Source organism: Nerophis ophidion, linkage group LG08 (genome assembly GCF_033978795.1).
Source record: "Nerophis ophidion isolate RoL-2023_Sa linkage group LG08, RoL_Noph_v1.0, whole genome shotgun sequence".
Taxonomy (NCBI): Eukaryota; Metazoa; Chordata; class Actinopteri; order Syngnathiformes; family Syngnathidae; genus Nerophis; species Nerophis ophidion.
The window spans coordinates 41301557-41314068 of record NC_084618.1 but is presented as its reverse complement, the minus strand read 5'-3'; the positions used below and the strand labels follow the sequence as shown (position 1 = coordinate 41314068).

General features: G+C 42.3%; 1 protein-coding gene across 1 annotated transcript in view; it reads right to left on the bottom strand.

The window, feature by feature from the left end:
* Positions 1-313: 313 nt before the first annotated feature.
* Positions 314-12512, bottom strand: part of LOC133557784 (teashirt homolog 1-like) — a 58467-nt gene continuing 46268 nt past the window's right edge. Inside the window, exon 3 of the mRNA XM_061908579.1 lies at positions 314-4262. Coding sequence (XP_061764563.1) covers positions 1111-4262 — 3152 coding nt within the window. The 3' untranslated portion in view covers positions 314-1110. The remainder of the gene's footprint in view (positions 4263-12512) is intronic.

Here is a 12512-nt window from a genome sequence, read left to right as displayed (position 1 = left end):
GTTGTTCCACCATAAAGGGATTACGGCGCGCTAATATAAGCACACATTCGGGGCTCGGAAATGAAAAACAAAACAAAGTCAATCAGGTGCTCGATAATCTTTGCAACATTCATTTAAAAGAATACCGCAGACACCAAGCAGTTGTATGTCTGAGAAGTCATAGTAGTTGGCACTTAGATTTTGAAGCAACTCATAGAAGATTGTCTGGAAACCTTTGAATGAAATCACCTTTTTAGTATCTTTTCAGTCTTGTGTGTTTTTAACCCTGGTTTGCAAAGCTTGCTTATCAATGATCGTATAAACGCACATAAGGTTGCAGTTGAAACCATGGAGTTTATTGTACAACATAAAATTACATCATTGCAAATAAACTTGAGAATGTGTTCTTTATTCTCTGTCACTTTAGCCCCAATACGGGATCATTTCTCTGTAACTTTATACACTTTCAGCCATCTTTGTCTAGAAAATAACATTATAGAAAAATGCACACGGTACAAATAAAGAGCAAGAGTGTCCTTGCTGGTTATTTATACGGTAACTTCATTCATTTGACAACTAATGCAAATACTGTACAAACAATTAGGTATGATACTTTACCAGAGAAACACTTCTTTTTTTTTTTTTTTTGCTATTTAACGGCAAACACGTGCCTGATTATGTCTTCAGTCATTTACACTTGCTTAAATTACACTGGGAAGAGCAATTTTCCTTCATTTAAATGGTTGTTCAATTTCAATTTTAACTCGGGACGCAATTTCCGCTTTAACGTGAAAACATGCACAAACCATCTCATAAATAATAGGCGAGTTGTCCGTGACAGAAAAGAAGGAGCGTGGTCCAGGTTTTAAAAACAACAGATGGACGATTCCCAAAAGGCTCATAAAAGATGCAGTGCGTTAACAAAAAAAAGCGACAGTCAGTCAAAGACATGGTAGTGCTGCGGCTGCATTGCCAGAAATTCAACTTTGGAACAGTGCGACCCCCCCGGGCTCCTCCTTTATGGCCGTTCTGCATGTGTGACTAATTCCACGGTGTGGCATAAAGCTAGCATGTTTTCAAGACAACCTGTGCTGTGATGCTTTATACACGTCTAGTAAGCGCCCTCGCTCATTACTGTAAGTCTTTGACAAAGATGAGATGGTCCTCTGGCGCCTTGCCGTGCGTTTTGCAAAGGTGCAATTTGATCGCATGCTTAGTCACAAAGGTCCGATTGCACACTTTGCACTGATTCACACAGCCAGCGCCTTCGTCCTCTGGGAATCCCAATAACAACTTTTCATCCATCCTGCTGACCACCTGCTGCTCTATCAAGTCTATGGAGAGCTTGGAGAGGTCCTTCAGGGTGAACCCGAGGTGGGACTCCAAGTGGTGGATGTAGGAGGAAGGAGTTCTGAACTGGGAAGCACAGTCGCCACACAAAAACAACGGCTGGCCGGAGTCCATGTTCTTGAGAAACTTTGTGCCGCCTGTCCGCTTCAACTGGTATTTGACATTGGCCAGCCAATGTGAGATGGTGGTCATAGAGAGACCGGTGAATTTGCAGATGTGCACCCTCTCCTGGGGTCCCAGGTCGGTAATGATGAACTTCCCGTCAGGGGTTTCTCTTAGGCTGGCGGCAAACTGGGCCTGGAGGATAAGAAGGTGCTGAGGATTCCAGTTGGACTGCCGGCCTTTCCGTCTTTGGATGGGAGACAGTTCCTCAAGGCTGTCTTCGAAAGTTACACCATCCACGTCTGACTTGTCAGAGATGGATGACGGCGTTGTAGACTTTGGCGTCAAGCGGCCTGTCAGGTTCTTTACCATGTCCGATATATCCATTAATGCGTTTTCCCGAAGAGGTGGGCTTTTGCTACCTGGTTGTCTGTTGTCAACGTTGTGGCTTGCCGTTGTTCCTCCGTTGGTGTCCTTTGATTTAGTCAAATCCATGGGCTGATCGTCACTCTGGTATTCAGTCACAGGCTCCTTCACTGGAGCAGGTTTGTTGTTGATCTTGTAAAGCATAGCAAAGGGATCGCTAAAGGGTGTCGTCACTTTAGCGGCTTTCCCTAAGTGGTTGTTCATGATGGACTGCAGGGCGCTGAGAGGGTTAACTAGCGGCTGCTCAGGGGAGTGGTCAGTGATGATACTCAAGTTATTGCAGCCATCTCCATCAAGCTTTTTTGGTGACTTCACCTCTTCCTTTATGTTGGTTCTCATCTCCGTTGGATGGTAGTCTTTGCTTCTTAACTCGGTCTTGTCTTCTATTAGTTTAGGCGAAGCCCGTTTTTCTTTAGAGTTTGTCAGTGATGACTTAGGACACCTGACCCTCTCTAAGGGCTTTTCCTCCTTCACCGAACTCTTTCCGCTTACTTTTTCCACTAACTTTTCCATCGCCTGCATGTTGTTGTTCCTGTGGTTGGGAGGTGATGTGGGGCTACACTGCAACAAGTCCGAGGGCGGCGCCTTTAATGTGTTGTTGCTGAATAAAGGCTGAATCTGCGCACATGAGGACTTCAGGGAGCTATGGAGCTGATAGGCAGCGTGGATGCTGGGGTATCCTCCCCATGTTGGTGCACCTGTTTGGGCTTTGCTGATTGCACTTGAGACTGTGTTTGCCAACGACTTTAGGATGTCTAGCCCCCCTTTAGGCGTTTCCTCTAAGTCTTCTTCTCTCAGATATTGGTAGGGTTTTCCCTTTTTAGGCTTCTCAGGCATATCTTCCTTCTCCTCTTTAATTTTTACATCTGATTCTGCTTCCTCTGCCTCTTCATCCTCTCTCTCCTGATTTTCCTCCTCTTCCTGCCCTTCCTCCTCCTCCTCCCCTTCCTCCGGCTGCAAAGGGGATTCAGGATGGGACTTCCCATTTGGAGCTGGAAGTTTGGTGGTGGTCGGCGGCAAAGGAATGGACTGGATCTTCTCTTCGTAGACCGGATCGAAAATGAGCTGCTTCCCCTTTTTTGAAGCTGAATTGGTGACTTTGAGAAAGTGTCCTGTGACCATCATGTGTGCTGTCAGTTGCTGCAATGTATCGTGTGAACTGCCGCATTCCATGCATTTGAGAATTTGCGCTTTGCGTGCCTCAAACTGCCAGGTGTAACTGGCGCCGTTCTGGTAACCGTAGCGGTTGTTGGGCGTGACATAAGGGTTGATAGCCTTCTGGTCTTTCGGTGTCTCTCCAAGAGGAATACCCGATGAAACGGAATCAGGGGAGCTAGGCGGCATTAAGTCGTGAAATGTTCTCTTTTTGGTAGGGGGGACAAATTTAGAGGTGAGGGCCGGCATTGGTTCTTTTAGAGGCACTTTCTGATAGTGTTTAGTTTTGATCATGTGTACGCTAAGGTCTTGCAAGGACTCAAAAGAGTGGCCACAGTACATACATTTGAGAACTTTCTGGGCGTCCTCCTTGCCCTCCATTTCGAGGAGGGAACGCTTGCGAGGCTTGGACCACTTTTTGCCACGATCGTCCTCAGTGTCCTTATTGTCATCGCGGTAGTGTCCAGTCTCATTCATGTGGATAGTGAGTCCTACCAAAGTGTCATATGCGGCGCTGCAGTCCTTACACCGGAATTTACTGGCGCCAGTGAAAACAGGCCCATACAGCTTGTTGTTCTGCCTGTAGAGCTGCACGGTGCTGAAGAGGCTCGGCTCAGGAAGGAGTTGGTATGGAGTGTGCTGCAAGGTTTTAGCAAGGGCAGCCTGGTGCCAGTCGTAGGCCAGTCCCGAGTTGACACTGCTGTTGCTCAATGTCATTCGTGATGCGGCTGTACTGCTGGTGGTCATGTTCGTGGTAGTGGAGGTGCTATTTGAGCTACATCTGTTCTTTGGCGGCATGCTCGCCTGGCTGTGATTGTTGAGGAGCCCATTGCTCTTATTGTGATCACTTTTCTCGTTTTTGTCGTCCTCTTGTTTATTTTTCAACATGTCCAAAGCAATGCTAGACCACGAGGCGTCAGAGATCAAGTTTGCATAGACGGCTTTCATTTTGGCTAAACTGTCCTGCAGGGAGAGGCCGTTGACCGACTCCGTGGTCTCCTCTGGCTTCTCCGAGGGTGACGTCTGGAGGTCTGCAGGGTGATCGCTGGCTGTGCTGACTGGTGAGGCGTAACCGGCATCTGGGTTGGTGCCATTGCTGAGCGGCGAGTTCTGGAAACTGATGTGATCCTGACCGTCTTCTTCATCGTTGAACAAGTCTGCGTCCTGTCCGTCCAGGGAAAGGCCGTCATCCTGAAGGTGCTCCTCATCGTCAGTCTTGTCCCCGCTAAAATCATCTTCGAGGCCATAAGCTGGAAAACAGGAAGCGGATATACATGTAAATTATCCATGTATCATTTTGTATGTAGTAGAGTCATATGAGTACAGTAGGATGAGGATTCACATGGCCCCATTAATCACAATTTATCTGACACATAAAACGTGACAAATTGGGGGTTGCACTAGCAACTTAAGCTGCCAAATGGCAGTAAAGTTAATTATCTTAAAATGTGTTTTGTGGCAATTCCAACTTTGACCACAGCGTCAGTTGCTTTATAAAGTGGCACTTTCCATTAATATAGCAGATTGCATTGCAAAATGATTACCCCCCTTCTCACGCAAGATCCGCCCAGAGATAGCTTGATCTAAATGGGTTATCTTCTGTTCAAATAAAATATTACTACTGTAATATGAAGATAGTAAGTTAGTTATACTTGGACCTTTCATCACTGAGAACTACTTCCACAAAAAAAAAGGAGTTGAGCTATTTGTGTTTTATTGGTATGATTGGCAACATTTAAAAGGTATACATCTGACCTCCACTCAAAAGTGTGGATGTGACCTTTATGTTTAACTTAAAAAGATGCATAATACAAATATGTATGAACAGAAGAGTAAAAAAAGAGCCACAGCAAACATTTTTTGACCCTATGTAATGAGTACTCAAAAATCATGTAGTGAGCTAGAGTTACCCCATGAGCTGCTGTACATGTTGGAGACCCACTGACATAGTATTGGACACTAGGCTATAACTTGGTAACAGGAAATTAGGTAAATATTGAGTTCACCACTGCCATATAATAATAGATTTCGTATGTGGAAATATTTATCCATTAGTAAAACATTTTAGGACTTTAAGCTTGCAGGGAAAGAAATGGGACAAAAATATGGAGTCTATAGCTTCCACTCTTTTGGGAATACTTTTGCAGAGTGTCTGGGATTTTTACACAAGTGTTAAGTTCAAGCTTAGAGCTTAACTAACAACAAAAGTATAGCGACACTTGGCAAATGCACCAACAGGAAGTGAACTCCTTTGCAGCTACAACAGCTTTCACTCTTCTGGGAAGACTTTTGGACAGTGTCTGCATTTCAACATTTTACCGCCCAATTACAAATACCTATAAACTAACGATTCCTCAATTTGACTCATTCAAACAAGGCTCCAAGTAAGTAAATGAGGAATATGCCAGTTTCATCTGCCTTGCCAAGCCACGGTTGGCAAGAAGGAGTGGACTTGGCAGCAGCTGTGGAAGTCTTCCCAGCGTGATGCAAGGAAAGTGCCAGCGGACATGACAGCCTCGTTGTTGCTGCTGCTGCCCGTGCTCCCTGACGACACCGCCGCCATCAAGAGGGGTGCTTTTTATGACGTTATGTTGTCAGCAACAGAAACTAAATATTTCCAAGAGACAAGAGGGGGGAAAAGGGGTTTGAATATAAAAAGGCAACCCCCTGCCTCCCTCCTTTGCCTCCCCAAATCCATCCCGGGTAAGATGCTTGTCTGAGGTGCCAGAATGAGTCTCCAGCGAGGAAGCAGATGTGCTGTCAGCTTCAAACAGCTTGTTGCACTCCATCCCATAATGGGAGTGGACATAATACCTGATGTGTGTGAGGTGCCAGTCACAGCTGCCTGGGAAAAGCTGGTGATTCAACAGTTGCAAGCCCCTTTTTCAGTTTATTTGTGTGTGATACTCAACACACATCTTTCTTGTTCTTTTTATTGTCTTAAAAATGAACCATTCTAATTACACACACAGCAGGCTTAAATTGGGCCATTCACAACATCGAGTGCAGACAAGCCTTATAATAGCAAATACGCATTAAAGGAGGAGGTTAAAGACAAAGCTTAGCTGACAACAAATACACAAGAAGCACTTCAGTCCATCTTTTGAGAGAGTCCAAGCCTGAGAAGAGGTGGGAGGGGCACAACACACACAACAAAACACCCCCCTCTACTCTACCATCTGCGTATTAAAAAGCTGCAAGTGCCACCTCCGGCTAATAAGGCAACCAGAGATGGGAAAGATGCTGACGTGGCGGCTTTGGAGCGTCATCCAGAACAAAAGATAGAGAGGGAGGAAGGGGGAGAAGGGATTAAAACGGAGAAGGGAGGTACTGTGTTGTGGTTGTCAGTCAAAAATTTTTAAAAAAATGTGTTTTTCACTAGTAGGGTAAATGTAGGAAAAACTATAGACCCAACAAAGTATATTTTTAAAATGTTGGTGGATCAACCACTTGTGCTGCCTTTCTACAGCATGGTACGACTTAGCTCACCTCTTTAGGTGAGATTGGGTTTTCACTTAAAAGCACTACCTCGGAAAACACCCATAGGACAAAACTATTTTAACCCAGAGGAGACCTGAGTGTGCCCTGCAATTGGCTAGTGTCCAGTCCAGGGTGGACCCTACCTCTCGTCTGAGGTAATTTAGGACAGGGTCAAGCTCATCCGGGATACTGATGAAGACAAGCGGTATAAGAAATAGATAGACGGCGACTTAGGGCAAAGTGCAGCAAAGTGGAGACTTACGGAGTATAATACTGCAGCATCCACCGCTAAGACAGCAATAGATAACATTAGTGTTTGTTTAGTTTTGTAATTTCTAGACGGTCATGCAGGTTCCTGTTCACATTTACCACTTGTTGCTAGAACTACTTCATGGGGCTTAATTTCCATTGCTCCAGGGCATATACAAAAAGTGTCATATGCTGGCCATGCCCACTGGGTCTTTGAATGACAACAGAAAGAGGAGAATCAGATAGACACAGACTAAGGACACAGCTTCAAAAACAAGACCAAAACAACTATTATGCACTAAACTAATGTGTATCTCAGGGCTCTCAATCTCTTTGGTTTGTCTTGGAAGTCAAAGTAGGCTTTATCAGTTCACGCTCATAGACCTTAGACTGGTCAAATCTTGTTTTAGACTTGGACTGGTCTAGATTGAATGCCCTTAGATTGCAATGACCTAGATGAATGAGAACATCCAAAGACATTAGCTAGTGTGTACACATGAATATTGAAATTGCAGGGTGGCTCTGTATTAAATATAAGCTATAGTGCATAGCCTAAAAAAATAAAAACTGAGATTTTGTGTATAGTTGGTGTGGTGATTGCTTTTGTCCTGTGTGTTTGTGCGTGAAGAGGGGGTTAACCTCGAAGAAGAGAAGCCATCTGTGTGCAGCCTGTCACTATTGTTGTGTACAGTCCAGGATTTCCTGTTGCAGACAGGTGACACTGCAGTGGGACACCACCATCCCTCCCTCAGGGAAGGGACATGCGTGAGGTCCTCACACAATGTCCTCTTCATTCACACACCTGCGTGTATACTAAAGATATGGAGGCTAACTCCTTTACTCCTGAAAGGCTGTATATATAAAGGTGAACATTTGCGAAAAATGACACCCGTACTGTGTTACTACCTGAGCTATTATTTTCTACCAAATACATCACATGGTGGTGCTGTTGATAAACCCTATTAGTTGGAACACATATTTATTTAAAAGACTTTAAGGTGTTTATCCAAATCCCAAGAAAATTTAGTAAACAAATACCAAATGCCATTGACAGTAATGCCCTGTGACGGTATTCAGTGCAACCGGAAAGTATTCACAGCACTTCACTTTTTCTACATTGTTATGTTACAGACTTATTCCAAAAAAGAATAAATTCATTTTTGTTTTCAACATTTTAAAGACAATAAATACATATTAATGACAGAGTGAAGTTTTATTGTTGAAAATGTATAACTAATTAAAAAAAAAAAATCACATGTTAGCAGCATTTCCTCAATACTTTGTTGATGCAACTTTGGCAGCAATTACAGCCCCAAGTATTTTTTTAATCCGATTCCACAAGCTTGGCACATCTAAATTTGGGCATTTTCGCCCATTTCTCTTTCGCCCTACCTCAATGAAGCACCTCTCCCGTTCCATCAGGTTAAATGAGAAGCATTGCTTTTAATCTAGGATGTCGCTGTACATTGCTGCATTCATCTTTCCTTCTATCCTGACTAGTCTGCCAGTTCGTGCCACAGAAAAACATCCCCACAGCATGATGCTGCCACCATCATGCTTCACTGTAGGGATGGTATTGACCTGGTGACGAGCGGTGCCTGGTTTCCTCCAAACATAACACCTGCCATTCACGCCAAATATTTCAAACTTTGACTCATCAGACCAGAGAATTGTTTTTCGTGGCCTCATAATCTTTCAGGTGCATTTTGGCGAACTTTGGCTTATGCCTGGCCAATATTCTATACAGGCCTGATTGGTGGATTGCTGCAGAGATGGTTGTCCTGTAAGGTTCTCCTCTCTCCAGAAAGGAATGCTGTAGCTCTGACAGAGTTACCATTGGGTTTTTGGTCACCTCCCTGACTAGACTAAGATGAAGGCAACAATGTATAGATATATCCTGGATAAAAAACAACGCTTCCCATCCCTTCCGATGAAACTTGAGAGGTACTGCAAAGAGAAATGGGCGAAACAGCCCAAAATTAGGTGTGCCATGGTTGTGGCAACAAATTCAAATCAGACAGGAGGCTGTGATTGCTGCCAAAGGTGCATCAAAGTATTGAGCAAAGACTGTGAATACTAATGCAAATGTGATTATTTTTTTTTTTGCATCCATCCATTTTTTACCACTTATCTCTCTCTGGGTATTTTTAATAAGTAAGCACGATTTAAATAAATAAAAAAACAACAACTTTCCATATTCTTATTATAGGGTATTGTGTGTAGAATTTTGAGGACAAAAATGGATTAATAAAAATTTGAAATAATGCTGTAACATAACAAAATGTGGAAAAAGTTACAAAAGTATTCCAAACATAACAGAGAGGCAACATACATGACATTCTCTGTCCGAATGCCTCTGGAGCTGCACTTGTCCTATGTTGAATCAACATGTCTCATCAGCGAAAATAATCAACTTCACTTTTCCAACACACACTCTTCATTTATTCATGTCGTCTCCACCAGTAGGCCAATTCCGCCTCTCATTTGCAGCACTGATGTCCAATCCCGCTTGTTTTTAGCCCTGCTGATTCACCCAACAAAACCCCTCTTTTCCTTCATGCAGTTTAGAAGCCCTTGAACGACGGGCAATCTTTATTCCTCCCTACCGTTTCGCTTTGTCACCTGAACCTGCATTTGCTGCCAGTCACCTGGGATTGATTTGGACAAGCCTGATCAGTGTGTGTCACTGACCTGCAGGGATTGGAGGTAAATGTAAATAAAATGGCGAGATTATCAGTGGAGAAGAAGCCAACTATCCTGATGCTTATTTTATGACAGGACATGTTGGTCTCTCTCTAGTGAGGACACAACATTAAGTGCCTTATCCATACCTAACACTTGGAACTTATTGAGCATACTGTATTCGAAACAAAAAAAGCGCTGAGACAAGCTACACAATTTTGTCATTAATATATTTGCAATGCTCATGTTTGACTTTGTTTTTTCTGGAAACTAGGTATTGTAAAATCCCCATTTCCATGTGAGTTGGGAAATTGTGTTAGATGTAAATATAAACGGAATACAATGATTTGCAAACAATTTTCAACCCATATTCAGTTGAATACACTACAAAGACAACATATTTGATGTTCAAACTGATAAACATTTTTTTTTTTGCAAATAATGATTAACTTTAGAATTTGATGCCAGCAACACGTGACAAAGAAGTTGAGAAGGGTGGCAATAAATACTTATAAAATTGAGGAATGCTCATCAAACACTTATTTGGAACATCGCACAAGTGTGCAGGCTAATTGGGAACAAGTGTGTGCCATGATTGGGTATAAAAACAACTTCCCAAAAAATGCTCAGTCTTTCACAAGAAAGGATGGGGCGAGGTACACCCCTTTGTCCACAACTGCGTGAGCAAATAGTCAAGAACAACGTTTCTGAAAGTGCAATTGCAAGAAATTTTGGGATTTCAACATCGACGGGCCAGAAAACCACTGTCACTAAATACAGTTGGTCGCTACATCTGTAAATGCAAGTTAAAGCTCTACTATGCAAAGCCAAAGCCATTTATCAACAACATCCAGAAACGCTGCCGGCTTCTCTGGGCCCGAGATCAACTAAGATGGACTGATGCAAAGTGGAAAAGTTTTCTGTGGTCTGACGAGTCCACATTTCAAATTGTTTTTGGAAATATTCGACATTGTGACATCCCAACCAAAGGGGAAGCAAACCATTCAGACTGTTATCCACGTAAAGTTCAAAAGCCACCATCTTTGATGGTATGGGGGTGCATTCGTGCCCAATGCATGGGTAACTTAAACATTTGTGAAGGCACCATTAATGCTGAAAGGTATATACAGGTTTTTGGAACAACATATGCTGCCATCTAAGCGCCGTCTTTTTCATGGACGCCCCTGCTTATTTCCACAAGACAATACCAAGCCACATTCAGCACGTGTTACAACAGCGTGGCTTTGTAAAAAAAGGGAGCGCGGGTACTTTCCTGGCCCGCCTGCAGTCCAGACCTGTCTCCATCGAAAATGTGTGGCGCATTATGAAGCGTAATTTACGACAGCGGAGACCTCGGACTGTTGAACGACTGAAGCTCTACATAAAACAAGAATGGAAAGGAATTCCACTTTCAAAGCTTCAACAATTAGTTTCCTAAGTTCCCAAACGTTTATTGAGTGTTGTTAAAAGAAAAGGTTATGTAACACAGTGGTGAACATGCCCTTTCCCAAGTACTTTGGCACATGTTGCAGCCATAAAATTCTAAGTTAATTATTATTTGCAAAAAAATTATAAAGTTTATGAGTTTGAACATCAGATATCTTGTCTTTGTAGTGCATTCAATTAAATATGGGTTGAAAAGGATTTGCAAATAATTTTATTCCGTTTATATTTACATCTAACACAATTTGCCAACTCATATGGAAACGGGGTTTGTAAATACTTTAACTTGGGTGTTTATTTATTATATGAAGAGGACAGAGAGTTGTTTGGAATCAAGTGATAACAAGAGAATGACTGTTAAAGTACTATCTTTAATATATGATATTTTTTCCCTGTGTTTAATTTTTTGATTGACTTGGATAATCTTTGTTTTCTATTTACCTTATTTTCCGGACCATTGGGCGCGCCGGATTATAAGGCGCACTGCCGATGTAAGGTCTATTTTTGATCTTTTTTCAGATATTAGGCACTCCAGATTATAGGGCGCATTATCTCTTATGTTTGACTGCCATCTACTGGTCACATTTATCATTACACCATGTACCATACAAAATAGCTTTGAGGTGGGTAAGCTCAACCAAACTTATTCCTTACACTAGGCGCACCGGGTTAAAAGGCGCACTGTCGAGTTTTGAGAAAAAAAAGGATTTTAAAGTTGAAGTTAAAGTACCAATAATTGGCACACACAATCTTGGTGTGGCAAAATTATTCTCTGCATTTGACACATCACCCTTGATCACCCCCTGGGAGGTGAGGGGAGCAGCAGCGGTGTAACTGCGCCTTAGTCCGGGAAATACGGTACTAGCTGAATTATCTATATACAATGTATTTAATTTAAATCAAAATAATTATTTATCAAAAATATTTAGATTTTCAAAAATATTTTCATAGTAATAATTTTCTTTCCCTTCAACACTGTATTATAACAACTAACTATTGCTATACATTTTCTACTATTGTTATCCTTATTATAAATGGTGACATTTAAACGCAGAAAGTAAAAAAAAAGATCCAAAAATCAGTATTTGTTGAGACATGGAAATGAGACATCTTACTCCTTGCAGGGTAAATCCACTGGGCTTCTTGCTACTCCTTTTTGGGCATGTGTTGTTGTAACTTGTTGAGCATGTCCAAAACATACAAAACCATAACAGTGTATTTTAACACTTTAGTGAAGTCATGTGACTCCTCTGATTTTTTTAAGTCGAAAAACAGTGTCAAAGGCAAAAAAAAAAAGTGTAGTTTATTACAGATGGGCTTGCTTGCAATGCTGTACTCGGAATAAGGGTTAAGTTTAAAATTAACATAGAGAATGGACCATCTTGACATTGATGTTTCATATTTTCTCCCGCACAGTTTGACTTCACCTGTGCTGCCCCAGACAGTCTACTCCCCGACCAAACAACATCTGCTGCCATCGCCTAGCAACAAGCAGTTGACGGATGACCCCCAAAGATGGATAATTACCATAAATCACTAACGCGTGTGTGGACAATAGAGAACGGAAAATCCTCAACAGACCTACAGACTAGATGAGCTTTTAAGTTTTACTCTTTTTTTTCTTTCAGTGACAAAAAAACTGGTTT